At 63.1% G+C, this 25674-nt stretch overlaps 4 protein-coding genes across 13 annotated transcripts in view; 3 read left to right on the forward strand and 1 right to left on the reverse strand.

Moving 5' to 3' along the window:
- Positions 1–358: 358 nt before the first annotated feature.
- Positions 359–7566, forward strand: GAA (alpha glucosidase). Of its 2 annotated transcripts, XM_056335112.1 has the most exons (19): positions 359–749; positions 1127–1272; positions 1630–1795; positions 2181–2277; positions 2360–2479; positions 2633–2751; positions 2890–3021; positions 3181–3291; positions 3468–3581; positions 3715–3799; positions 3923–4040; positions 4391–4524; positions 4643–4794; positions 5047–5195; positions 5304–5445; positions 5662–5760; positions 5942–6106; positions 6569–6721; positions 7185–7566. In XM_056335112.1, the coding sequence occupies exons 1-19, from the start codon at positions 375–377 to the stop codon at positions 7242–7244; spliced, it is 2637 nt and encodes an 878-aa protein (XP_056191087.1). In that variant the 5' UTR covers positions 359–374; the 3' UTR covers positions 7245–7566. The 2 variants fall into 2 exon arrangements, with proteins under 2 accessions (XP_056191087.1, XP_056191096.1); XM_056335121.1 differs by lacking the exons at positions 5047–5195; positions 5304–5445.
- Positions 7567–8049: 483 nt separating this feature from the next.
- On the reverse strand, positions 8050–11794 carry SGSH (N-sulfoglucosamine sulfohydrolase). Of its 2 annotated transcripts, none has more exons than XM_056335176.1 (8): positions 11666–11794; positions 11253–11413; positions 10917–11022; positions 10220–10370; positions 9798–9954; positions 9483–9564; positions 9194–9397; positions 8050–8851 (listed from the first exon to the last, which is right to left on the reverse strand). In XM_056335176.1, the coding sequence occupies exons 1-8, from the start codon at positions 11751–11753 to the stop codon at positions 8292–8294; spliced, it is 1509 nt and encodes a 502-aa protein (XP_056191151.1). In that variant the 5' UTR covers positions 11754–11794; the 3' UTR covers positions 8050–8291. The 2 variants fall into 2 exon arrangements, with proteins under 2 accessions (XP_056191151.1, XP_056191158.1); XM_056335183.1 differs by having other exon boundaries at positions 11253–11410; positions 11666–11788.
- On the forward strand, positions 11752–20070 carry SLC26A11 (solute carrier family 26 member 11). 4 transcript variants are annotated; one of them, XM_056335132.1, is made up of 16 exons: positions 11752–12213; positions 12435–12627; positions 12817–12902; positions 13816–13895; positions 14723–14865; positions 15147–15322; positions 15477–15549; positions 15926–15976; positions 16324–16384; positions 16755–16810; positions 16917–17057; positions 17184–17311; positions 17738–17837; positions 18123–18259; positions 18608–18680; positions 19477–20070. In XM_056335132.1, exons 1-16 carry the CDS (start codon positions 11752–11754, stop codon positions 19569–19571), a joined length of 2055 nt encoding a protein of 684 aa, XP_056191107.1. In that variant the 3' UTR covers positions 19572–20070. The 4 variants fall into 4 exon arrangements, with proteins under 4 accessions (XP_056191107.1, XP_056191116.1, XP_056191126.1 ...); XM_056335141.1 differs by having other exon boundaries at positions 18126–18259; XM_056335151.1 differs by lacking the exons at positions 14723–14865; positions 15477–15549.
- A 615-nt stretch (positions 20071–20685) lies between these two features.
- RNF213 (ring finger protein 213) overlaps positions 20686–25674 on the forward strand; it is a 55015-nt gene continuing 50026 nt past the window's right edge. Inside the window, exon 1 of one of the 5 annotated variants that reach the window (XM_056335059.1) lies at positions 20686–21022. Coding sequence is in view for 2 of the 5 variants with exons in the window: in XM_056335069.1 (XP_056191044.1) it covers positions 23303–23393 (91 nt within the window). In the remaining 3 variants the exon portion in view is untranslated. Of the gene's footprint in view, positions 21023–23049; positions 23394–25674 lie in introns of those variants that run through there. The other 4 variants (XR_008821289.1, XM_056335069.1, XR_008821288.1 and 1 more) reach the window with 4 other exon arrangements.

Genomic DNA, 25674 nt, shown 5'->3' on the forward strand with positions numbered 1-25674 from the left:
ATATATAAAACATACATGCTCTACACATACATATGAGACACACTCTCTATATACATGCTATATAACACAGACATGCACTATACATACATACATAACACACACACTACATATATATGTACAGGTACACGCACACGCTCCGGTACACGTGTGCACACCGGTACACGCGCACGCACCGGCCCGCAGCCCGTGTCCGCAGGTGGCAGCGGGCCCGGCCCGGGGCGGGGGTGGCCGTGCCGGGGGCCGCGGCGGGGCGGGGGCGGCCCCGGGAAGGGGCGGCCCCGGGAAGGGGCGGGCGCTCGCTCGGGGCTGGGGCTGCCCCGCAGCCGGCGCCGTGACGTGGGCCGGGCCCGCGGCGCCTGCTGGGAGTCGGGGCCATGGCGGGGCCGCGGGCGGCTGCGCTGCTGGCGCTGCCGGCGCTGCTGGCGCTGCCGGTCCCCGCTGCGGCGGGAGGCCCCGCAGCCGCCGCCTGCGATGTGCCCCCGGACGGCCGCTTCGACTGCGGCCCCGAGCGGCTGCTGGCGCGGGAGGGCTGCGAGGCGCGGGGCTGCTGCTATGCGCCCGCCGGCCCCGGCCCGCCCTGGTGCTTCTTCCCCCGCGGGTACCGCAGCTACCGGGCGGAGAACCTGACGGTGACGGCGGGCGGCTACACGGCCCGGCTCCGCCGCGTCGTCGCCAGCTTCCTGCCGGGGGACGTGGGCAGCCTGCGGCTGGACGTGGGGCTGGAGACCCCCACCCGTCTGCGCATCACGGTGCGCCCCGGACCTGGACCCCGGTCCCGGTCCCCCCAGACCCGGTCCCCGCGGTTCCCCAGCTCCCTGGCCCCAGACCCCCAGACCCGGTGCCCTGGTCTTTCAGACTGGGACCGTCAGCTCCCCAGAACTGGCCCCCCAGGCCCCTGGACCCCCAGCCCCGTTCCCCCAGCCCTGGTTCCCCTGCTCTCTCAGAGCGGGGCCGCCAGCCCCCCAGCCCTGGCCCCCCAGTCCTCCAGACCCCCAGCCCTGGTTCCCCCCACCCCATTCCCTCTGGACCTGGTACCCCCGGACCTGGGCCCCCAGCTCCCTGACCCGCCCACCCCCTCCCCCCCCACCAGCCTGCACCCAGCTGACCCCCCTCTCTGCCCCTGCAGCTGCGGGACCCGGCCAGGCCACGCTATGAGGTGCCCCTGGCCGCGCCGCGGGTGGGCGGCCGCGCTGCCACCACGCTCTACGGGGTGCAGGTCAACCAGGATCCCTTCGGCCTTGTCGTCTACCGGCAGCATGGCGGGCAGGTCCTGTGAGTGCCCATCCTGTCTTGAGCTGAGGGAAGGCTCCCCTTCCCTTCCCGAAGGGATTTGGTCTGGAAGCGGGACCTGGCACCAGCCCCAGCGGCGCCGGGGCTGGGAGCAGGGATGGCGCTGGGGATGCTGGTGACGGCAGCAGGTTGGCAGGCAGTGGCTGTGGGGGCTTTGCTTTGACCCCCTCTGCAGTTCAGTGGCTGAGAAGGGATGTGGGAATCCCAGCACTCGGCTGAAACTTGGTTTTGTTTCACATTTTGTTATCCATGTCCCTCCCCAGAGCTGGTGGTCCTCCAGCTTGGTGCCTCCCTCCTCCCCGGCTGCTGTTTGCCAGAGCCTCCCCTTCTCTCCATCAGGGTCAACACCACCGTCGCACCACTCTTCTTCGCAGACCAGTTTCTGCAGATCTCCACCTCCTTGCCCTCCCATTTCATTTCTGGGCTGGGGGAGCACCTGACGCCGCTGGTCCTTGACACGGCGTGGACCAGGGTCACCCTCTGGAATCGGGACATGGCGCCCACGGTAAGGAGCAGGGAGATGGCTCATCTATGCTTGTGGGGGTGGCCCTGTGGCCTCTTAGATCTTGTCCGGGGCTGGGGAGGGGTGGCTGTGCCAGCTGAGTGCTGGGACCTGGCCTCAGCCCCAGGCAAACCTGTGGTCTATAGGTGACCTTCCCCAGGTCAGGCTTTGTACCCCCTGGGGCTCTGTGCTGCTTGGGAGCCGCCTGCCCCCGGGCAGTCCAGGGCTGTTGCTCAGGGCAGAGCTGTGTGGTGTGGGGGTGTTCGGGGCTGCGAGCCCTAGGTTTGCACCCCAAGCCGTGACGGTGCTCCTGGCTGGAGGCGGGGGGTGGGTGCTGCACTGGGTCTCTGGCAGAGTCTCGCTGGCACCATGTTGTGCTCTGCTGCAGGCCCAGGTCAACCTCTATGGCTCCCACCCTTTCTACCTGGGGATGGAGGACGGTGGTTTGGCCCACGGTGTCTTTCTGCTGAACAGCAATGCGATGGGTGAGTCCCACAAAGGTGCTGGGTGCAGGCTTGGCCCCCCTTCCCATCCTCAGCTTGTTCTTCCAGCGCTTTTGCTTCCCAGATGTGCTGCTGCAGCCCAGCCCGGCCCTGACCTGGCGCACGACAGGCGGGATCCTGGACTTCTATGTCTTCCTGGGCCCCGACCCCAAGAGCGTGGTGCGGCAGTACTTGGATGTTGTTGGTAGGGCTGAGGCACGGCTGCCCCCAGGATGGCTGTGCTGCCATGCTGCAAGTGGTGCAGCGAGGACGGTGTGGTGGGAGCGTGGCTGTGGGGGAGTGTGATGCTGGGCTGTCCTTGTGCCCCCCTGGCCAGCACCCACCCTCCTCCTTCCAGGGTTTCCCTTCATGCCCCCATATTGGGGCTTGGGCTTCCACCTCTGCCGCTGGGGCTACTCCTCCACCGACATCACCCGGCAGGTCGTGGACAACATGACGGCAGCCCGCTTTCCCCTGGTGGGTCTCGGCTGCTCCCTGGAGCCTCTGCCCAAAAGTGGTGATGGGGGGCGGATGGGGACCCCCCCTGGGGCGGGGGTCCTGCAGCAGGGTGCGGGGTCCCTGCTCCTCCCCAAGCACCGGTGCCACCACCCACAGGACGTGCAGTGGAATGACATGGATTACATGGATGCCAAGAGGGATTTCACCTTCAACAAGAAAAGCTTTAAGGACTACCCGGAGATGGTGCGGGACTTCCACCGTCGTGGGCTGAGGTACATCATGATCGTGGTGAGTGACACCCCTGGCGGTGCCGGGGCTCCCACACAGGTGGGCTGGCACCAGGGTTTCTGGCTGCCCCCAAGGGGGGTGATGGAGCTTCCTCCGAGGAAGGCGGGGGAGGCCATTCCCTGCCCTCGCTGGTGAAGCCCCTGCTTTGTGTCCCACCAGGATCCTGGGATCAGCAGCTCGGGGCCTCCTGGCACCTACAAGCCCTACGACGAGGGACTGAAGCGAGGGGTGTTCATCCAAAATGCCACGGGGCAGCCCCTGATTGGGAAGGTGCGTGTGGGGAGCAGCCCTGGTTCCCGTGGGAGGGGGCGTGAGCAGGGCTGTGGGAGCAGGACCCACAGACCTGGAGGGAAATGCTCAGGGCATGGCTGTGGTAGAAAGTGGGGTGACGTGTGGGGGCTGTGGGATACAGCAGGGCTTTGCCCATCACTGCCTCCCTCCCACAGGTCTGGCCGGGCCCGACGGCCTTCCCAGATTTTACCAACCCAGAGACTCACGAGTGGTGGCACGATATGGTGAAGGACTTCCACAACCAAGTGCCCTTCGATGGCATGTGGATTGTGAGTGGTCCTGGCGGAGCTGCCGGCTGCGGCTCCCCAGTTCCTGCCCTGCACCTCTACTGGGCCCGGGTGCAGCAGTGAGGGCGTCCCCTCCCCTCCCCTCCCCTCCCCTTCCCTTCCCTTCCCTCCCCAGGACATGAACGAGCCGTCAAACTTCGTGGAAGGCTCCCAGGATGGCTGCCCCAACAACAGCCTGGAGCAGCCACCCTACGTGCCAGGTACGGGGAGCGGGTACCAGCCCTGCCCAGGGGTGTGGGGAGCCCCAGGAGGAGCCCGGGGGATGCTCCGATCCCAGCCCAGCAGGCTCCAAGCTCTCCCCCACCACTGCCTCTCCCGTGCAGGCGTGTTCGGGGGACGCCTGCAAGCCGGCACCATCTGCGCATCCAGCCAGCAGTACCTGTCCTCCCACTACAACCTGCACAGCCTCTACGGGCTGACTGAGGCCATCGCCTCCCACGAGTAAGCCTGGGGCTCGTGCCGCAGCTCCTGCTGTTCCGGAGGAGTGCCAGAGCTGGGTGGCATGGGCACTTTGGGCATGGGGAAGGGCATTTGGTGGGTGGGCGAGGGTTTGGTTTGTAACACAGTGTGCTGCCTTGCTGCTGCCAGCCTGGTGCTGGAGCTGGTGCAGTGCGGCCGTGCTGGGTCCTGGGCGGGGGGCTCGTGTCCTGAGCACCCTCCCCATGTCACCTCCATGGGCAAGTTGGTGCGGGGCATCTCCCATGGCACGTGCCAGCTCCGCGCTGCTGCCAGGAGCTGCTGAGCTCCTTCCCCAGCCGAGTGGTGCTGAGCAGACCCCATCCTGCCCACAGTGCGCTGCTGAGGGTCAGGGGCAAGCGCCCCTTTGTCATCTCACGCTCGACATTTGCTGGGCATGGGCACTACGCAGGGCACTGGACAGGGGACGTCAGCAGCAACTGGGAGCAGCTCTACTACTCCATACCAGGTAGGCTGTGGGGCACTGGGGCTGGGTCTTGCCCACTTCCCCCAGGGCTCGGGGCTTCTCCGTGGGCTCCCCCTGCCCGGCATCCAGAGCCCCCATGCCCTCTGCACCGCCTTCACAGAGGTGCTGCTCTTCAACCTCTTTGGGGTGCCACTGGTGGGTGCTGACATCTGCGGCTTTGTGGGCAACACATCCGAGGAGCTGTGCGTGCGCTGGACCCAGCTGGGCGCCTTCTACCCCTTCATGAGGAATCACAATGACCATGGTACCCGGGTGAGCACCGGGAGCCCTCACGCTGCTGGGCAGGGGGCAGGGGGCGGCTGGGTGGACGGGGCAGGGGTGGGTGCTCTGGGGTCATGCGAGGGGCTGCCCTGCCTGCGTGGGAGGGTGGCTGGTGCAGCTGCAGGGCTGCGTGCCACCGGTGCTGGGCTCATGCTGGGGGGGAGTCCATCCCGCATCCCTGAGAGGTGCCCACCGTTCCTCCCTGCATGGTCTGAGCATCCCACTTCAGCCTCTCCCCTGCAGCCACAGGAGCCGTACACCTTCAGCCCGGCTGCCCAGGCTGCCATGAGGAACGCTCTCCGTCTCCGCTACTCCCTCCTGCCCTTCCTCTACACCCGCTTCCACCGGGCTCACTCTGCCGGGGAGACGGTGGCGCGGCCCCTCTTCCTCGAGTGAGTGCCAGCCCGGCCAGGGCCGATGGGTGCCGGTGCCTGCTGGGCGCAGCGGGAGGTGGACACAGGGTGTCCTGCCACTGCGCTGCCCTTCCCTTCCTTCCCCAGGTTCCCCAAGGACCCCAACACCTGGGCCGTGGACCGCCAGCTCATGTGGGGGGGGGGCCTGCTCATCACACCCGTGCTGGAGCCAGGAAAGACCAAAGTCAGCGGCTACTTCCCAGCGGGGACGTGGTACAGCCTCGCAGGGGTGTGTGCTCCCTGCTGCACCACGGGGTCTCAAGTGGCTGCACGAGGGCTTTGCTGCGGGGTCCCACATGTGTTCCCGTGCCCCCAGGGCTGTGTTCAGGGCTTGTGCCTCACCTGCCTTTGCTTGTGGCTGTTCGAAGGCCACAGCACTGGGCTGGCACCCCCTTGGGCATGCAGCACCCTGCACCTGTTCTTTCCTCTTTTTGATGTTATTTAGGACTCCACCATCCACAGCAAGGGGCAGTGGATCCTCCTGCCAGCTCCCCTGGACACCATTAATGTCCATGTCCGTGCAGGACACATCCTGCCCTTGCAGGTGAGTCCCCTCCGTGCTGCGGTGACACCACGGTGACCTGCCTGGTCAGCCCTTGCCAGCATGATGGCAGAGCATGGTCACGGGTGGACTGGGTGCTGCCAGACAAGGTGTGAGTGTCCAGCTGGGCTGGGGGAAAGCGGCTTTGGCAGTGCTCGGAGCTAAGCCTGATCCTGCACCCCAGGAACCTGCATTCAGCACCACTGAGTCCCGCAAGAAAGGGATGGCCTTGGTCGTGGCACTGACCCTGGATGGCTTTGCCAGGGGAGACCTGTTCTGGGACGATGGGGAGAGCTGGCAGACCTTTGAGAGGGGGGACTACACTGAGATCCTCTTCCTGGCCACACACGTGAGTGATGGGGGCTGGCGGGGGGCATCCAGGCATGGGTGCTTGCTGCCATGCACAGGTCCTGGTGCCCCTGGGGCATGTGCGGTCATGGGCAGCACCATGCCCTGCTGCAGCCAAGCTGTGTTGTGCCAGAAGTGCCTGACTGAATGGCTGAAGCACTGTGTGCTGGTGGGGTCCCCTGTGGACTGTAACCCCTGAGGAGCCCCCTTAGGAGCGGGAGAGGCTGTGCCAGGGACCTGGCTGCTCTCTTCGTGCACCCGCAGTGCAAGAAGTGTGCAGCAGTGGATGCTTTCCAGCCCCATCCCTCTGATAAATGGCTTTGCCACTCTCCAGTGATGGCAGAGCACCCATATCCCTGGCCTTGGTGCTCTGCAGACGGGCAGCGCATGTCAAGAAGCCCTGGGTGCATGTCGGGTGGTGGGGCCCCGGGAGCGCAGGGTGACGGTTCCGCTGTCACCGCAGGGCACTGTGCTCAGCCAGCTCCTGCAGGCGAGTGCCCACCTCGATGGGGTCCTGCTGGAGGCTGTGACCGTGCTGGGCGTCACCAGCCCTCCCCGGCAAGTCCTGGCCAATGGTGTCCTCGTGAGCGACTTCTCCTACCGCAGCGACACTCAGGTGAGTGCTTGTTCCCCCGTGGGAGGGGGTGGCGGCAGGGGGGACCTGCTGGCTGGTGGCTGGGAAGGGACCCATGGCTCAGCTGAGGGGTTGGCAGGGTGTGGCTCCAGTACCTGCTTTATAGACACCAAAGAGCATCCAGGGCTGCCCAGCATGGGCTGGGTCACAGCTTGGGGGCTGGGGCAGGATTAGGCCATGCAAGAGGGCAAGGATGGGGAGATGGAGGATGGGAAGGATGCGTGGTGATGGGGCTGGAGCTCTGTGAGGAGCAGTGACACAGCTCAGCTCCTGGGACTGTCTACCCTGGTCACCCTTCCCGGGGGGCTCTGCGGGACCAGGGCCATGCTGGGCTGTGGCTCTGCACTGCACTCCAGTGGGGCAGGACACCCCTCTCAGCTCTGACACCCCCTGGGCTCCATCCTGGCTGGTTCTCGCTGTGCTGACCCTTCCTTCTCCCCTTCAGGTGCTGAAAGTGCCTGTGTCGCTGCCGATGTGGGAGCAGTTTGTGATCACTTGGTTCTGAGCTGATGCTGGACCTGTGCCACTCGGCGGGGAGAGGCAGTGCTGCTCCCTTTGGCGCTGGGGCCGAATCCATCCCGTCTTTCGCAAACCTGGAGCTGCTGCCGCTCTTCCCACGGGATGCGGCTCCTGGGCTGTGGCTTCCCTTCTGGCTAACGTGAGTTAGCTGGAGATGTGTGCACTGGACTCGCATCGAGGGGGCTTGCACAACTCCTGGGGACAGGGAAACCCTCGTCTTCTTCAGAACAGGGTAAAAAAGACCTCAGTGCCTTGTGAGACAGCAAACCTATTAACATGCTGGACTGGTAGCCTGTGGAGGGACCGCAGGGAGTCTCCTGGCTGTGCTTTTGGGGAGGGGGATCCATGCAGGGCGCAAGGGAGCAGCGCTGTGAATGAAGTTGCTGTTTGCTGGGAGCAGCCCTAGGCCATGTCCGTGCCCCTTTCTGCCACTGCCTGTCCTGAGAGTGCTGCTGAGCCCTGGCCTAGCCCTCTCCCCCCGGCTGGGACCACCCCCCCCCCCCCACCCCCACCCCGGCTCTATCCCTGCCTGAGGGCCTCCAGCGGGATCCTCTCAGGCTTCACCCCATTTCCCAGAGCGGTGAGGGACCCCCAGCTGTTCCCGCAGCTCTGGCCAGGTTGCAGAGCCCCTTGGCCCATCCATCCTGCTGGCTCCAAGCCTGGGGACTGCTGCCTGCCGGGGGCCCCAGCCCTGGCCCCCACCACATGTCTGTGGTTGAGCTGTGGCACCAGGAGCTGCAGCAGCACCGGGAGCTGGCAGGGATGTGCTCAGCCCCAGGTAAAAACAGACCTTTCCTCCTGAGGCTTTATTGAGGAGCAGCCTGGCCCTATGGCTCCTCTGGCCAAAAATAAAGGCATGAGGATCCCTGAGTGCTCCAGGGCCAAGCGGTGTTTGTGGTACAGAGAGCAGAGCCTCGGGGTGTCACCCAGGGATTTGGGACCAGCCCAGCCAGGATCTTGCCCCCACCCCCTCGTGCCCCAGGGCAGCGTGCAGCTGGCCCATGGCAGGGGGGCTACCGGGCAGAGGTGATGTTCACAGCTCGTTGTGCAGCGGCCGGCACTGGGGGCTCAGTTTCTTTTCCAGGACGGCATCGGGGGCGCACACCCAGGGGTCGCTTGTGTCCCACTGCCACTTCAAGAGCTGCGCACGAAGCAGCTGGAAGATGGCGGCATAGCGGGGGTCGGGGGCCAGGTTCTGGCTCTCGGAGGGGTCCTGGCTGCAGTCGAAGAGCTCCCAACGGTCTCTGTAGTAGTACTGGTGCAGGGTCTTGTTCCAGTGGGTTGGCTGCCCGGCCCTGCTGCGGTTGAGCAGGTCTTGGAAGGTGGGCGAGACGTAGAAGTCCTGATCGATGGGAAAGGGCATCTTGTAGTTGAGGTTGTGAATGAGGTGGAACTGTTGGTGCTGGATGGCTCGCATGGGGTAGTACATGGTCACCTCGTGGTGGCTCTGGCTGCTGAAGGTGGTGGCCCAGGGCTGCTCCGACTCCAGCGCTGGCAGCAGAGACTTTCCAGTAAGCTGCACCCGCTTCGTGCCAAAGATGCTGTAAGAAGGGTAGGGGATGGAGAACCAGTCCAGAATGGTTGGCGTCAGATCTGGAGGGGAGGAGAAGGATGAGATGAAGGGCTGGGGCCCATGGGAGGGAGCTCAACCCTGGAGAGGGGCAGAAAGGTCTCTGGGGTCTGCTGCCACATGGGCTGCGGGTGGTCCTGGGACAAGCTGCAGAGCTGAGCCCTGGGATGACATTGCTGCAGGGGACCCTACTGTTCTGTCGTCCCTCCTCTCCTTTCCCAGGCTGGCCGTGCCAGTGCCGAGGGCTGCAGGCTGTCCCCTGGGACAGGACCCTGCGTTTCGGTGTGGGGAGGGTGGGTGCCAGCTCACACCCCCCGGTACAGCTCTGCATGTCTCTGTTCCCTGCCGGGGCCACAGGCTCTTACCCAGGAGGGTGGCAAAGGCCTGGCTGACCTGCCCCCAGCGCTTGGTGTGCTCAGGGGAGGAGATCAGCAGGGGCTCGGCGGTGCCCGACCGGTAGAGGTTGGTCCTGCCGCTGGGGAAGGGGATGCCATTGTCGGAGGTGTAGATCACCAGTGTGCTGTTGTGGAAGCCAGCACGGCGCAGCTCCTCCAGGACCAACCCGATCCCTGTGGATGGAGGGGCAGAGCTGAGGCGCGGGACATGAGGGACCGCAGCGCTCACCAGCACAAGCCTGGTCCCCGCAGGTCCTACCTTGGTCCATGCGCCCGATGGTTGTGTACTGGGCTGCCAGGTCCGCCCGGGCCGCCGGCGTGTCTGGAACAAAGTGAGGGACCTGAACGGAGAAAGGAAAAGTGGCATGTGGCTGCCACGGGGAAGGAGGTCATGGGTACACCGTGGTGGCCTTCGCCAGCTCTTGCTCACAGTGCTGATGGCAGTGACCAAGGCGGGGGCCAGCCCGCAGCTGCCCTGGCTCCGTCGGAGGCTGCTGTCACATGCAGCCCCCATATGGCCCTGCGCAGCCCCATATAGTCCCATATAGCCCCGTGTGGCCCCACAGGCTCCCACCTGCACTTGCTCTGGGCGGTAAAGCTGTGGCTTCCAGTCGGGGATCCAGCCCATGCCAGTCTCTCCATTGCCGAATTTCTCACAGAAGGCTCCGTATTGGGGCTGGGAGTGCCCACAGCGATGGGGGTCATGGAAGGCAACGTAGAGGAAGAAGGGCCTAGAGATGGAAGGGTGGAGGTGGTGTAGCAAAGGGCTGCCCACACTCCCCCAGACCTTTCCTGGGCTGGGCCGGGGTGAGTTGGGGTGGGCAGGAGGACTCCCACCTAATCTGGGCTTCTGGATATGGGGTGACCCAGACACAAGGTGTCCCTTCCTACTTGTGACTCACTGGGACATGGAAACACATCTTCAGTGAAGCCCATTTCCATCTCCTCTCCTGTGCCCCCTCACAGCCTTCCCCAGGGATGTAGGGTCCATCTCACCTCCCATCCTGGCTCTGCAGGAACTGCCGGACGAGCGCTTTGATTCGAGTGATGTTTCTCCCAACCTGCAAGACTGAACTGTTCTCCTCTGTGTAGGCGAAGTCAAAGGGGTAGACAGTCTCGGGCCCAACGTGCTTCTTCCCAATTATCCCTGCAAGAATGCAGACACGCGGTGTGCCGCGAGCAGTGGGGCGCAGGGGCAGGACACTGGCTGCTGCTCTCCACCCTGGGAGCTGATGCAGCTCATCTGCTCCAGCACGGGCTGCGCTCAGCAAACACTGGTGAGAGTGGAAGATGCTGCTGGCCTCTCCAGTCATTTCTGCTGGTTGCAGAGGCACTTCCACATCTGGCCAGAAGATGGGACCCACCCGGGGACCACGCTGCCTCAGGTTGTGGGTAAGCGCTAGAGCAGCTGAGCGGCCTGGGTGGAAGTCTGGGTCAGGCATGAGCCTTGTGTGGACCTGGGAACCAGGAAGGGGCAGGATGAGGAACAGAAGTGAAAGTGAGGTGTAAGGAGGAAGGCAGAGGTGCAGCGGTGGGAGGAAGCAAAGTGAAACCCAGGTGTCAGCACAGAGCACGAGTGCAGTTGCTGCTCTCCAGCTCACAGGCACGTTGGCCGAAAAGCTCTCTCACCTGATGGGGTTCGGTGCACAGAGGGGGGGTTCCCTGCCCGTGTCACCCGCCCTGGGCTCCCTACCTGTCCGGACACGTGCTTGGCTGAGCAGCTGGGGCAGGCTCCGCACGCTGTTGAAGGAGTTGAAGTGGTGCATGTCCTGGTGCAGCCCGTACATCCCGTTCTGGTGCTGCAGGTGGAGGGAGACATCCCAGCTGGACACTGCCTGCCAGCCTGGCCCCAAAACAAGTCCAGCCACGCAGGTGCGTGCATGGGAAGGGGGTCCCAGGGGGCTGGGAAGAGGGTGGGTGAGGGGCATGGGAGGATAGCCAAGTCCTGTGACTGTGCCGTAAGAATGGTCGTCCCCAGTCACCCCCGTGGACTGGCAGCCCCCACCCCGATGCATGGGGGTGCCCCTACCTGGGGTAGGCCGGTCAGGATGCTGGCGCGGCTGGGCGAGCAGCTGCTGACGGAAGTGAAGGCGTTCTGGAAGACCACGCTGCGTCGGGCCAGTGCGTCCAGGTTGGGTGTCCGGATGGCCGAATTGTTGTAGGCACCGCTCTCAAAGCCACCGTCATCTGCTGCAGCGGGGCGGGGGGATGCAGGGTGAGCCCTCGGCCTCACCCTCGGGGTGTCCCTAACCATGCCAGGGCGCAAAGCTCTGGGGACGCCAGTGACACGGGGCGCATGCCTGGGCTGAGGGCAGGTGCTGCAGTGACCGTCCCAGCAGAAGGGATGCACTGGGACCGCCGGGGCCGCCCCCGGGCCGCCCCGAGCCCCGGGCAGGGTCCCGAGTCCCCGGGGGTCTCCACCGGGCCGGCGGCCGCACTCACCCAAGAAAAGCAGCACGTTGCGGGCCGGGGCCGGGGCCCCGCCGATCCGGAGCGCGGCCACCAGCAGCGCCAGCGCCCAGGGCCGCATGGCACCGGCAGGGCACCGGCAGCGGCGGCGTTGGCTCCGGCCGGGCGGCGGCGGGACTCGGCGGCTCCGCCTCTGCCCCGGTCACGTGAGGCGGCCCCGGCGGCTCAGATCCGGCCCGGGCGGAGCCACCGGCCCCGCGGCTGGGAACGGGCTGGCCGCGGTGCTTCCCGGCCCCGCACCCGCTTCTCCGCGGCCCCCGGGCCCCCTCCGCCCCCGGGAGCTCCGCGCACCGTCGGGGAGCGCGGGTGCCGCGGCCCCGGCCATGCCGGTGCCCGGTGGCGGGCAGCGCGGGGGGAGCCGTCGGTGGCCGGGGGTGCGGGCGTGGCTGCCGGTGCTGCGCTGGCTGCCGCGCTATTCCCCGGCCTGGCTGCAGCTCGACGCGATGGCCGGCCTGAGCGTCGGGCTCGCCGCCGTGCCGCAGGCGCTGGCCTACGCCGAGGTGGCCGGGCTGCCTCCGCAGGTGGGTGGCAGCGCCCCGCGGCCGTGGGGGCCCGGGGACATGCCTGCCGGCGGGGGGGCGGCCGTCGGCCGCGGGCTGGTGCTGTGCGGTCGCCCTTTTCCTGGGGTGGGAAGCCAGAGACGCCGTGTGTTCGCCAGGGGCTGGCTGCGGGCTCTGGAGGGACCCGAGGGCGTCTGGCAGCTCCCGGCACCGAGCCTTGTGCTCCTTTTGTCCCCGTGCAGTACGGCCTCTATTCTTCCTTCATGGGCTGCTTTGTCTACTGCTTCCTGGGCACCGCCAAGGACGTGACGCTGGGTCCCACTGCCATCATGTCGCTGCTTGTCTCCTCATACGCGTTCCACGAGCCTGCCTATGCCATCCTGCTCGCCTTCCTCTCCGGCTGCATCCAGCTAGCCATGGGGTTCCTGCGCCTTGGTGAGATGCTCTTGCTGTGCAGGGTGATATTTTTAGAATATTGCTGTTCATCCTGGTGTTGTTCGCCCCCTCCCCTGTCGAGACACTGGGGTTGCCCAGCTAGCGCTTGTGGCAGCTCTGTGTGTGTGCAAACACCCTGTGCTCCCCGTTGGGGCCAGCAGCATGCTTACTGCCACCTGTCCCGTGCAGGTTTCCTTCTGGACTTCGTCTCCTGCCCGGTCATTAAAGGGTTTACGTCAGCTGCTTCTGTCACCATTAGTTTCAACCAGATCAAGGTAGGATCTGCTGGTCTCCTCTGGCTGCCTCCCCTGCTCTCTCCTGGAGCCGGCCGTGCTGCAGAGCTGGGATGTTTAGAACAGGGCTGGGCGACACGATCGGTGCAAGAGGAAGGAGCCCTAAAGGGGCCATGAGTCCCCCCTGCCAGTGGTTCTGGTGGGTCCCTGAGTCCTCTGCTCTGAGCAGACCAAGCCGAACACACCCTCAGCCTGTGACCAACTGGTGGCACTCAGGACACCAGTAAAACCAGGGCATTTGATTTGGCCACTTGCAGGAGGTGCTGGGTGATTCTGTGGGCAGGGCACAGCGGGTTTGTGGCGATGGAAGGTCTGGTAGGTTTGCAGCTCTGCCAGTCCATCGCTGGCCTCTCGGAAGGCCCTCTGGCTCCTCTGGAGCTGCAGCAGTTCCTTTGTGGTTAACCAAAATCAGACACTCGCGAGATGGTGTCAGCTCTGTGAGGAACCAGTGGGCCAGTGTTGGGTAATGGCTGTGGTTACAGCAGGGGCCACTGCGAAGGTGCTGGGCGCTCACTGCTGCACCCAGAACAGTGCAGGGGGACGGCGAGGGGCTGCATGGGCTGGGGTGAGGGTCCCACGCTGAGCCCTCTCTCCAGAGCTATGCTGTCATGTGTGCGAGATGGGGTGCGGGCACCTCAGGGCCTGGGAATGGAAAAAAGAAATCAGAGCATCTCTGAGCCCTGCCTGCACGGAGATGTGCAGGGAAAGGGCTGTCCTGGAGCACGTGCAGGAGCACGGGGTGGTTGCTGAGGAGCGTTCCCACCAGCAGCGCTGGCACCATGCATGTGCCAGGGCCCTGAGCAGGGCTGAGCTCCGGTGCTCCTGGCAGCCCCTCCATGGCACCTGGCAGCTGAGGTCGTGCTGGGCTTTCACCAGTCTTTGTCTTCCTGCACAGAACATCCTGGGGCTGCAGGGGATCCCTCGGCAGTTTTTCCTGCAGGTGTATGAGATACTGCGGAGGATCGGGGAGACCAGGTCAGCACCATCCCTGCGCCTGCCCTGCTCCCTACCCCTGCAGCTGCGGGGTTTCAGGCTCTGCTGCTTTGCTCCCCATCTCCTTGGTTGCACCTTGGACCGATTTCTTGTCTCTACCCAGCACTGTGACACAAGTGCTTGTTCTCAAGTCATTTCCTTTTGAGCGGGAAATTTGAAGATGCGGGAGCACGTGGGCTCCCAAGCTGCTAAAGGGGAAGGACGGGGCACGCTTGTCCTGTTTTCTGCTTCCATTTAGATACCTGAGGATTTTGCCAGCCCAAAGGCACATCCTTGGGACTGTCCATGTTGAAGTCCTCCTTATGTTTTTGACAGTCCAAGAGGGAGCTTGGGTGTCCCCGTGCTATCTGCCCTCTCCCATTAGCTGCACCCGTGGCTTGGGGTCTATGCTGCAGCCTGGGTTTCGCACACAGCACAGTGACACACAGTGTCAGCTTCATCACAGCTGACAGAAGATGTCCCTGCCTAGCTGTGAGTGGCAGCAGTAGGAGGAGGAGGAGGCAGATTGTGCCACACAGATCCTGCCTGTTGCAGGGGTCCTTCTTCCCTGTTTATGAAGAGCCCACAAACCCATTAGTGTTGTACCGCTGACTGGGGGACACCCCCTCCTCCTTCTGCTGACCCCCCAGGGAGGTGATGCTTTTTGCTGGTGGTACACAGAGGTGCCAGCAGCATCCCTGCGAGCTATGCGCCTCTCTGCAAAGCCACAGCACATGCCCAGGCACATGCTTTTGCTCCCGCAGAGCTCTGGGTTAGTTCTCCCTGTGCTCTGCAGCATGTCTGGGTTGGCATTGATGGGCCTGTTGCAGGGCTGGGGACGCTGTCCTGGGGCTGGCCTGCCTGGCTGCACTGGCAGGGCTCCAGGTGATGAAGAGCCACCTGCCCCGAGTTGCCCATGTGGAGCCGCTGGCTGCCAGGGTTAGCTACCTGATCGTCTGGACCTCCACCACGGGTGCGTTGGCAGTCCCCTGCCCTCTCTCCTCCTGCGGCCGTCCTTCCTGAGCTCTCCTCTCTTCAGGGCAGGGAAGAGTCAGCCTGAAACTGGTAAAGCCCAGGTCGGCAGGAGCTGAGACCTGGAGGTGGATCGGGGAGGACAGAGTCCTAGGGATGGTCCTGCTGCTGTGCATGTCCTTTCCCAAGGCTTAGCTCAGCAGCCTGGGTACCTACCTCCTGCTGTCCCTGCTGCTGCCCTGGGCTCCAGGCAGGTTTTCACAGTTGCTGTTTCCACTGCAGCACGCAATGCCCTTGTAGTCCTGTTTGCTGGCCTGGTTGCTTACTCCTTCCAGATGATGGGCTTCCAGCCACTCACGCTCACCAGCAGCATCCCCCAGGGCCTCCCTGCCTTCCGGCTGCCACCCTTCTCCGTGGCTGCACCCAATGGCACTGTCCCCTTCTGGAGCATGGTGGAGGTGGGTGCAGGCTGGCTGGCAGAGGCTGCGCTCCCTGCGGGCTGCTGTCTCCCTACCCCTGCGTTTTCCAGCTCCCCACGCAGCAGGAGGGGGCTTTGCTGCAGGGTGACCCTCGTTCCTCGGTGGCAGCGCTGACTGTGTCCTTCCCTCCCAGGACATGGGGGTCGGGCTGGCTGTGGTCCCGCTCATGGGCCTGCTGGAGACTGTTGCGATTGCCAAGGCTTTTGGTACGGCTGTGCCAGGCTCCCGCGAGGGGTCTCTGCAGGGTGTTTGAGGTGCTGGGAAGGGTGCTGTTCCCACAGGGGCAGCAGGAAGGACTGGGTGCTGTGCCAAGCCCAGTTCATAGCATGGGCTGGCAGGAGGGGTCCTGCAGTGTGCTGCTGACCCCCTCCCCTGGCCAGGCAGCTTCCCCATGCATGACTGGGGAGTGGGCTTGGGGGTGCCTTTGTTGTGCACAGCCACAGGAGCTGAGCATTGTCTCGGGGTGTTCCTGCACCTGGGGGGTGCTGGGATGGGGCCCACAGCTGTCCCAGGCACTGCTCCATGCACGTGGCGGGTTGTGCCTATGGGAAGCTCGGGGTGATGCCACTCATCTCCTTTCAGCCTCGCAGAACGGTTACAGGATTGACCCCAACCAGGAGCTGCTGGCTATGGGTAAGAGGCTGCTCGGAGCAGGAGGGCAGGGCGTGAGGATGCGACCCAAGAGCTGCCATGTGTCCCACAGCTCCTGAGCTACCAGAGATCCCCATCTTAGCAGTCCTACCTCTATCTGAAATTTTATCTTTCTTGTCTTGCATGCTGCCCCTACCCTGAGCCTTTCTCACAGCTTAGCAATTTCCAGAGCAGCCTGCACCCAGTTCACCGGGCTGAATGGGCTCTGATCTGTCCCTGGGTACCAGTTCGGGGATGGAGGAGGTGATGACAGGGGCACAGACCTCATGGCTCTGGGCAGTGCCTGCCATAGCTGCTGCATCCGCAGCCCCTCTCCTTCCCCACTGCAGGCTTCGCCAACGTCCTGGGCTCCTTCGTCTCAGCGTATCCCATCACGGGCAGCTTTGGCCGGTGGGTAGCAGGAGGGGGAGCAGAGCCTGCAGGATGCTCACTGAGGCTGTGTGCTGAGGGGCCTGTGTGAGATCTTGGGTGGAAGGCTGTGTGGACGCCGGTGGGTCCCTGAGCTCGTGTCCTGGTCTGTAGCTGCCCACCTTGGCTGCCAGGCTATGCATGTGTCCCGCAGCAACCTTCCCTCCCATCTCATGTGTTCTGTGGTCCTGCTGCAGGCTGGGAACTGGAGGCTTGCATGTATTTCTCCCCAGTGGGGTTCGACAGAGTGGGTAGTTTTCCTGGGTGGGGTCTCTGGGCAGCAGGTGGGGGCAGCTGCTGGTCCCGGCCAGCCCCAGCACAGCCTGGGACAGCATGTTGCTTTGCATTTCAGGACAGCGGTGAACGCGCAATCGGGTGTCTGCACCCCTGCAGGAGGGCTCATCACAGGTAGAGTCCCCGACCCTGCCATGGGCTGCTCTGCAGGACCCCATGCCACCCCGGGCACCCTGGGCGTTGGGAGCCCCGTGGCTCAGGTGCTCGCTGTCTTCTGCAGGTGCCCTGGTCCTGCTCTCGCTGGCGTACCTCACCTCGCTCTTCTACTACATCCCCAAAGCAGCGCTGGCTGCCGTCATCATCTCGGCTGTGGTCCCCATGTTTGATGCTGGGATCTTCAGGACGCTATGGCGGGTTAAGAGTGAGGGCTCGAGCAGGGGGCTGTTGATCCCCCGGTGCAGCCTCTGCCTGCAGAGCAGGCGCTGTCCTGGAGGGTCCTGTGGCCCAAGAACAAGGCACAGCTGAGCCTGGGTTGTCTCTCTTGCAGGGCTGGACCTCGTGCCCCTCTGCGTGACGTTCCTGCTCTGCTTCTGGGAGGTCCAGTACGGCATTGTGGCTGGGGTGTTGGTCTCAGGGGTTCTCCTGCTTTACTCCATTGCCAGGCCCCCAGTAAAGGTGGGCTTCACACCTTCCCTTGGGTGCAGCAGGGCCAGCTGGGCTCACCAAGGGAACAGGGAGCTGGGAGAGGGCTCCCTGAGGGGCAGCAGGGTGTTGGGGTACAGAATGCTTCTGTCCTGCTCCTGCCCTCTTCCTTGTCCCCAGCCCACTGTTGGTGCAGCCCCGGGACCCCTTTCAAAGAGTACAAGGAAAGGGGCATTGCAGGAGCTGGGAGCAGGAGAGGGAGGCGTTGCTGTCCCTGTTCCTGTAGATGCTGGGGTGTGCAGGAGCAGGGGTTCCCTGAGGCATGGGAGGTCGTGTGTGTCCCCCTCCAGCCAGGAGGATGGTGCTTTGCTTTGTCACATGGGTGGTTGTCCCCACCTGGGGAAGGTCACAGCCCTGAGCTCCCCGTGACCTGTCCCTCTGCACCCGGATCTCACGCAGGTGTCGAAGGGGGATGTGCTCCTCGTGCAGCCAGGGAGCAGCCTGCACTTCCCAGCCATGGAGTGCCTCAGGGATGCTGTGTGCAGCCATGCTCTGGCAGGTACGGCGCTCCCTGGCCCGCCAGCTTGTCCTGGGGACCTGGCTGTAACCCAGTGCCCACGTGGATCGCTTCTGGCAGGGGTGGCAGGCACTGTCCAGCCCTGCAGGCTGCGGGTGCAAGCAGCGACAGCACAGCTTCCCTGTGTTGGGGACCAGCCCCTGGCTGCTGCTGCTCTCCCGAGGCTGTCTCACCCCTTCCAGCCATGGCTCTGGCTCTAAGGGCTGTGTCCCCTGGGCTGGTCATTTCTGGACTTGCCAGGGGTGTGATTGTATGCTCTTCTTCCAGCAGCATCTCTACCACGCTCTGTCATCCTGGACTGTTGCCATGTCAGCAGCATCGATTACACCGTGGTGGTGGGGCTGGCAGAGCTGCTGCAGGAGCTGCGCAAGCATGGCCTCTCGCTGGCCTTCTGCAGCCTGCAGGTACGTGGGATGCAGCCTTGGCTGGCCCCATGCTGGGTCCTGCCGCTTCTCCCCACACCCAGAGTCAGCCCCACTCCCCAGGGCAGGGTCTGTGCTGATGGGCTCAGCCCAGCTGCCTTCCCACCTGCCGTGAGGATGCTGCTGCCTCTCTTCTTGGAGCAGCGTCATCACCTCAAGTGCCTTCATCTCAAAGAGGTGGAGGCTGCCGCGTCTGAGCCCAGCTGCGGAATGTGGGGCGGTGGGGAAGGACTGCATCCTCTGCCCTGGGCTGGCTGGCTGGTCACAGCCCTGGAGAGGTGGGAAGCAGCCAGCAGCAGGCTCCCCCAGCCCGGGTTTCTCTGCCCTCAGGACCCTGTTCTCCAAGTCCTGCTGTCTGCAGACTTAGAAGGATTCCAGCATTTCCTCAGCCGGGAGGAGGCAGGTGAGGCTCTGGGTGCTCTCCTTGGGCTGGGGTCCCCTAGGCTGCTGCTGAGCGGGGCTCTGGAAGACAAACCTGGGAAATCTGACCTTTGTCAAGCCCCAGAGCTGTAGTGTGGGGGGCTACAGGGGCCTGGCTCCTGGGATGGTGAGCAGGAGCTCCTCCTGAGAACAGGGTCACCCTGGCCTTGGGGATTCATGGTGAGCTGTTGTGGTTTAACCTGGCAGGCAGCTGAACACCCCACAGCCGTTTGCTCACTCCCCCCCCCAGTGGGATAGGGGAGAGAATCAGAAAAAAGGTAAAACTCATGGGTTGAGATAAAGGCAGTTTAATAGGACAGGAAAGGAAAGGAAAATTATAATAATGATAAAAGAATATACAAAACAAGTGGTGCACAATGCAACTGCTCACCACCCACTGACCGGTGCCCAGCCAGTCCCCAAGCAGCAGGCCACCACCCCCGGCCACCCTCCCTTGCTTTTTTGTTCAGCGTGACATCATACGGTAGGGAAATATCCCTTTGGCCACTTTGGGTCAGCTGTCCTGGCTGTGTCCCCTCCCAGCTTCTTGTGCCCCCCAGCCTCCTCGCTGGCAGGGCAGCGTGAGAAGCTGAAAAGTCCTTGACTTGTCATAAACAGCAACAACTAGAACATCAGTGTGTTATCAACATTATTCTCATCTTAAATCCAAAACACAGCACTGTACCAGCTACTGGGAAGAAAAATAACTATCCCAGCCAAAACCAGGACATGGGCCTTGGCTTAACTCTCTGTCCTGTTTCTCTCCCTTCCTGGCTCAGAGAGATGCAGAGGAGCGGAGCCGGGGGATGGCGGGGCAGCCCCCTACACCAGCACCAGCGAGAGCTCATTGCTGCCCACGGGGCTCATCCAGTGAGTCAAGGAACCCCCTGGAACCTCCTCAGGGACACTGTTGCCTTGCCATCTCCTTGCTACTGATTGTGCCAGGGCTGTACATCCTGTGTCACACAGAGCAGCGGCTGTGACATCCAACCTGCATCCTCCACTGGAGCTGCCTGCACCTGCCCTGCCTCCTGGCAGCTGGGTGGGATGCCTGTCGGGGGACTGTCCCCATGTCACATGCAGGGGAGGGCAGAGCAGCACCAGTGCAACCCCACACAGGCTGCATGGGCGGCACGAGGGGAGGGAGTGCTGCTGGAGACACTGGGACCAGGGGTCCGGCTGGTCCCTCACCAGCTCCTCAGCCCCGCCAGAGCTCTGGCTCCTTGCTGGTTCTCTAGACCAAAGACAGGTGGAAGGGATTAGTGGGGCAAAGCCATTCCCCATCATGGTCACTGGGAAAAAGCCATCCCTCCTGCAGGCTTTCCCCATCCTCAAAACTGCTGTCTTTTAAAAATCAGCTATTTTAATTCTGAGACTTTCCTTATTCTGCTTATTCTGCATACCGAACTGTGATGCAGAGCGTACTCTTGTCAAAGCAAGTTTTTGTATGCTGGCGCTGCCCTCCAAGCCCATGGGCATGCTGCAGCTCTCGGCCTCGGGGTACTGGGTTGTGAAAGACATCAGTGGTTTTATTGATCCTCGTGGTTTGTGGGGTGTTCTGCCAGACACTCATTGGGTGGGGCTGGGGTCTCCTCCTGGGGGTGCAGCCCCTTGCCTACTCCTTGCCAGGTACCCCAGGGGACAGGCACCGTGACACCAGCTTGTGCCCGCCTTGCTGTGACATGGGTGCAAAAGGCAGCGCTGGCAGGCAGCGGGGCTGGGAGGGGCAGGTGGTGGGAGAAAGCATCTTTCCTGAATTGGCTGACACCCCGTTGGGGAGGGTATAATAAGGCAGTAATGGGAAATGAATCAGTGTGATCTCTGCCTTCCTTGAGGGAAAGCTTTTTCGTTTTGTGTGGGAAGGAAAAATTAAACTCCTAATTTCTGGGCTCTGCTGAGCAAACCAAGGAATAGAAACCGAAACTAAGCTGGGGCTGCCCTGTGGCTCAGGGCCTGAAGGCAGGCTCGGGCACAGCTCCTCCTGCTAAAGCTGTCGCAGGTTTTGCAGGAGTTCAGAGGTGCCCGGGGGCCACAGAGCTCCGGGGCCAGTAGCCGCTGCCGCTGGAAGCTGTGGGAGTGTTTGTTTCTGCAGCGGAGCAGCGCTGGGCGGCGAGTTCTTGCTGCACCGGCAGCGGATAAACATTTGCAGAGCGGGAAGGGCACCGGCGCCCTCTTTTCCTGTCCCCTCCAGCCATGTCGCCGCACAAGGAGTGACCAGGGCCGAGGTGGAGCAGATGTGACCCGCGTCTTTCCACGCCGCGTGAAGAGCAGCCCTGGCTGCCCGAGCTGGTGCTGAGAGCCGGAGCTCGGCAGGAGGGGGCTCAGGTAAGCCCTTGCCCTGGGATGCTGGGAGAAGCGAGAGTAGGAAAAGCAAAGGGTATGGGGGCAAAAAGGGCTGGTCGCGTGTAAATAGCATGCATGCTTGAACCCGTGTGTGCAGGTGAGTGTGGAAGCACTAGCGAAGATTGGGGCTGCAGGGAGCCCATCTTCTGCTCAGTCCCGGTTGGATCTGGGGACAGGGTGACAGCTGTGTCCCCATCTCTGGCTGTGGCATCCAGCAGGATGTTTTCCACTAATGCACTTGCCATCCCCACGGCTGCTGGCGGGCCCTGTCCTGCATCCCTGCACCTGGGGGGGCAACGGGAGAGACAGGTGCCCCACGCCCACCCCGGTCACAGCCCCGCTCCCGCAGCCGGACGGCCTGTTTATGGCCGTTTGCTGCCCGTGCTACCGCAGCACCTCAGAGACCCGACGGGAAGAAGAAATAACCGGGACCAAGAAGCAATTACAGGCGGCCTGCGGGACGCTGCCCGGCAGGCGGCAGGGGGTTGGGTCGGTGCCTCCCCAGCCCAAAGCCGAACGCAGCGGGGCTGGGCCGGCGCTCTGGGGACTCCTGAACCGGGGCTCAGCAGGGCCAGGGGGAGCTGCGCCCCAGCCCATCCCCACAGGGACTGCCCCGCCGGCCCTGGGCAGCTGGAGCGGGTGGTGGGCGCCCAGCTCTGGGCTGGCAGCAGCCCCCCGGAGGGGTGATGGCGCCCCCAAGCCCCCGCAGCGGGCCGGCCCTGGGGGGCCCGTGGGGCACCCCGGGGAGAGCCGAGCACCCGCCGCCTCCCGCCGGAGCAGCCCTTTGCTGCGCCTCCCCGGTGCCCGGGAGGATGCTCGGTGGTCCGGGCCGCTCCCGGTCACCGCTGCCGGCTAGGCCCTCGGCGGGGGCGGACACGGGACCCCCGCCCGGTTCCGGCCGCCGCGGCGGGGCGGGCCCCGGTGAGAGGGGCCGGGCCGGGGGGCGGGCCCGGGTGGCGGCGGTGACGTCCCAGAAACGAAACTCGGCGGCTCCGCGGAAAAGCGAAACTTCACTCGCCGGGAGGCGGCGGCTCAGCTTGGTGGAGCGGCTGCTGCAGGTGCCGGTCCCCGCTCCGGCCCCCGCCCCGACGGTGAGTTGCGTTGTCTTGGCAGGTAGCGGGCCAGGCCGAGCGGCGGTCCGCGGCACCGGGCCTGGGTTTGCGGAGGGCTCCGGTGCGGGCGGCGCTGTGCGGGGGGCTCCCGCCGGGCCCGGGGGGGGCGGTGCGCTGCGGGCTCCGGGCCCCGCTGCAGCCTCCCGGTGCACCCCGACCCTTTCGTGCGCCCCGACCCTCCGGTGCGCCTCGAGCTCCCCGGTGACCTCCGACCCTCCAGTGCACCCCGACCCCGCGGAGCGCCGGACTCTCCGGTGAGCCATAAGCTCCCCGGTGATCCCCGACCGCCTGGCGAGCCTCGACCTCGCGGTGCTGCCAGGCCCTCCGATGCGCCTCGAGCTCGCCGGTAACCACCGACGCGCCGGTGCGTCCGGCTGTCTCCTGAGCACTCTCCTCTTCCTCTGGCCTCCCCGTTCACCCGGGACACCCCTAACACCTTCGTGACCCCGGTCCGGCCCGCAGCGCGGGCTGGGGGCTGGGAGCCGCGGGCAGCTCCGCCCCCGCCCCTCCCCTAACGGGCTTCATTTGCTTTCCGTCGCCCCTTCGCCACGCCATTGGCTTAGCCACCCGGTTCATTTGCATATACGCCCGGGAGGCGGTGGGGGTTGGTCCTTCGCCGTGAACGAGCGGCATCTCATTTGCATATATAGGCTCCGCCCAAGGGTCAGTCCCGCCTCCGCCACGGGCGGTGCAGGTGAGGGCGGGGCTGCGGGCCCCGGGGGGACCGGACGCGGCCCCCGCCTGCCTGGAAGCAGCGGCGCCCTGCGGGCATCCCGGGGGCGGGGAGCGGGGCCGACCCGGAGGCATTACGTGAGGCCTCACGTGAGGCCTCCCGCGTCCAGGCCCGCTGGGTCGCTCTGCCCCGGTGCGTTCCCAGCTGTGTTTAATTGTAGAGAGGGCTTGGCGCGGGGCGGTTGGGGCTGGCCTTACCGATTTTGTACAAGTGCTGGCGGTGTCCCCGCGGCAGGTGGGCCGGTGCCGCTGAAGGGAGCGGCCGTTGGCTTGCCCGCGGGGTGGCTCCCGAAAATAAGAGAGAGGCTGGGCGGAGGGTTCTGTGACAAGGAGTTTGTTCCCGCACGTTAATGCCTGCGTGTGTCTCTGCCCCAATCCCTGTCTCTCCCTCTGTGGCTCCGGAAGGCTCGTGGCTGGGATGAGGTGCCAGCGGTGTCACGCCGGGCCCGGGGGCGGCTTCCCCGGCTCCCGCAGCCAATGCCGGGCCCAGCCGGCCGCCGGGGCCTCAGGCACGGGGGGGCTGGTGGGCATGGCGGGGGGCTGGTTGGGGCACCTGGCCGGAGGCAGCGGGCAGGCACTGGTGCTTATGTAGCTCTGGCCAGGTGTCGTGGTTTAATGGGGAAAATGAACTCTGACCCCAGCTGAAACCAGGCAGCGGGTGGCTGGAGCTGCTCTCCTCTCCAGCATCCCTGGCGCTGCTGGCCGGAGATGGAGTTTTCCTCGCTTTGCAGTGGCTGGCGGGGGATGGAGTGTGGAGCGAGTCAGTCGCTGATGCCTCCTACACATTCTCCATGCTCAAATCTCCAGTGTGGAACTAGTTTCTGTTTTGGCAATGAACTGATGCCGTTTTTATGGAACGCTGTATTACAAAGGCTGATCTAGGCCCTCTTGAACCAGAACTCCCTGTCTTAAGCTCGTTGTTAGGTTTAGAGTTCACTCCTTGAATTTCTGTTTGCCAACACGTTAATCCTGCCCCTACAAACAGTTAACAGAATCAAGTACACAATTAACGCAGTTACACTGGGGGAAATATTTCCTAATCCTGTATTTGCTTAAACAGAGAATGACCGGGGCCACTAGCGTTGCTTTTGGTTTGTTGATATGAAGCAGTAGGATCCTAAAATAGTACACTACGTCAGAACAAGGCTGCTGTAGTCCTGACAAGATCAGTTCTTAGCAAATCCTTCTGCAACCTGGAATGGCAAGGTAACAAATGCAAGATCTCCAGCTCTTAAATGCTGTAGGCAAAACAGCCAAAGCATCTGTTTTTGGTGGTCTGAAAGTTTCGTCCCTGCTTCTGCCAATGATTAAAGTTGGTGGAAGTTGTAGCATTTTGCCAGGTAGATGTGCAGGCTGTCTGGGGGCCCAGGAAGCTTCACTATGTAAATATGTGCAGGTCAGGTCCTGTCAACAGAGTGCCTGAGGAGCAGGGAAGAGCTCAGGAAAGAGTTTAAAGTCTTCAGAGAATGGTGTGCTGGAAAATTGGATGTGAAACAATATTGTGAAGGGTGCCTGTTTCAGGTATGAAACAACCCACTCTCATTAAGCACAGTGCAGCCTTTGGACTGTAATATGCAAAGGAGCTGTGAGCTACCTTCACTGTGATTTTTGTGCTCCTGCTCCCAGAAATACACAGAGGAAATCAATGTCTCTTGGTGTTGGTTGATCTTCACTCAAAGAGGTTAAAAGCTTTTGCTCTCAAAATTGGGGTAGAGGCAGTGCTGAAGAGCCTGCGAAAGAGGTCTGCACAAGGTAGAGATCTGCTCTGACGTCCAACTTGGATCTGAGCTGCCATTTCACAAGTTTTAAGGACTGGATAAAACTGTTGAAGATAAAAAGGGAGTTTCACATGCCTCCATGGACGTGACACTCAGCTGCATGGTAGAGGTCACACAACCAGTCCAGAAGGCTGTGAAAATGCCAGTGTCCTGTCACTGCACGTCTAGGAGGTGGTTGAGCACTTTGACAGGTAGCTGTGGTTCCCAGTGCCTGCTGCTTTGGCCAGTAGCATGTTAGCTGGAGGTAGGATGGGCATAGATTGGTACCTCAATACAGTGGTTTCTTTTAATAATTCTTCTACAGACTTCAGGGGCCCTGGAGAGGAAGGAGGGATGTGCTAGGGAAGGATGGTGTCATTGCTAGTGGTGGCTATTGAACAGCGCTCCTGTGTGGTGTTTATGTCCTGGTTTTGGCTAGGATAGAGTTATCTTTCTTCCCAGTAGCTGGTACAGTGCTGTGTTTTGGATTTAAGATGAGAATAATGTTGATAACACACTGATGTTCTAGTTGTTGCTGTTTATGACAAGTCAAGGACTTTTCAGCTTCTCACGCTGCCCTGCCAGCGAGGAGGCTGGGGGGCACAAGAAGCTGGGAGGGGACACAGCCAGGACAGCTGACCCAAAGTGGCCAAAGGGATATTTCCCTACCGTGTGATGTCACGCTGAACAAAAAAGCAAGGGAGGGTGGCCGGGGGTGGTGGCCTGCTGCTTGGGGACTGGCTGGGCACCGGTCAGTGGGTGGTGAGCAGTTGCATTGTGCACCACTTGTTTTGTATATTCTTTTATCATTATTATAATTTTCCTTTCCTTTCCTGTCCTATTAAACTGCCTTTATCTCAACCCATGAGTTTTACCTTTTTTCCCCAATTCTGTCCCCCATTCAGGGGCTTTGAGCAACCTGGTCTAGTGGAAAGTGTCTCTTCCCATGGCAGTGGGGTGGGGATGGAACTAAGTGATATGTAAGGTCCCTTCCAACCCAAACCATTCTGTGATCCCACTCGGGTGGAGGGAG

The sequence above is a fragment of the Falco biarmicus genome, chromosome 1, assembly GCF_023638135.1.
Source record: "Falco biarmicus isolate bFalBia1 chromosome 1, bFalBia1.pri, whole genome shotgun sequence".
Taxonomy (NCBI): domain Eukaryota; kingdom Metazoa; phylum Chordata; class Aves; order Falconiformes; family Falconidae; genus Falco; species Falco biarmicus.

Bases quoted from the DNA above. Each gene is read 5' to 3' on its own strand.
- GAA (XM_056335112.1), top strand. From the start codon at position 375: ATGGCGGGGCCGCGGGCGGCTGCGCTGCTGGCGCTGCCGGCGCTGCTG. The intron at 2,480-2,632 runs GTAGGGCTGAGG...TCCTCCTTCCAG, and splicing joins GCAGTACTTGGATGTTGTTG to GGTTTCCCTTCATGCCCCCA. The intron at 5,196-5,303 runs GTGAGTGCCAGC...TTCCTTCCCCAG, and splicing joins GCGCGGCCCCTCTTCCTCGA to GTTCCCCAAGGACCCCAACA.
- SLC26A11 (XM_056335132.1), top strand. From the start codon at position 11,752: ATGGCACCGGCAGGGCACCGGCAGCGGCGGCGTTGGCTCCGGCCGGGC. The intron at 15,550-15,925 runs GTACGGCTGTGC...ATCTCCTTTCAG, and splicing joins TGCGATTGCCAAGGCTTTTG to CCTCGCAGAACGGTTACAGG. The intron at 18,260-18,607 runs GTACGTGGGATG...CTCTGCCCTCAG, and splicing joins TGGCCTTCTGCAGCCTGCAG to GACCCTGTTCTCCAAGTCCT.
- SGSH (XM_056335176.1), bottom strand. From the start codon at position 11,753: ATGCGGCCCTGGGCGCTGGCGCTGCTGGTGGCCGCGCTCCGGATCGGC. The intron at 11,414-11,665 runs GTGAGTGCGGCC...GCCCCGCTGCAG, and splicing joins CAACGTGCTGCTTTTCTTGG to CAGATGACGGTGGCTTTGAG. The intron at 8,852-9,193 runs GTAAGAGCCTGT...CCTCCCCTCCAG, and splicing joins GGCCTTTGCCACCCTCCTGG to ATCTGACGCCAACCATTCTG.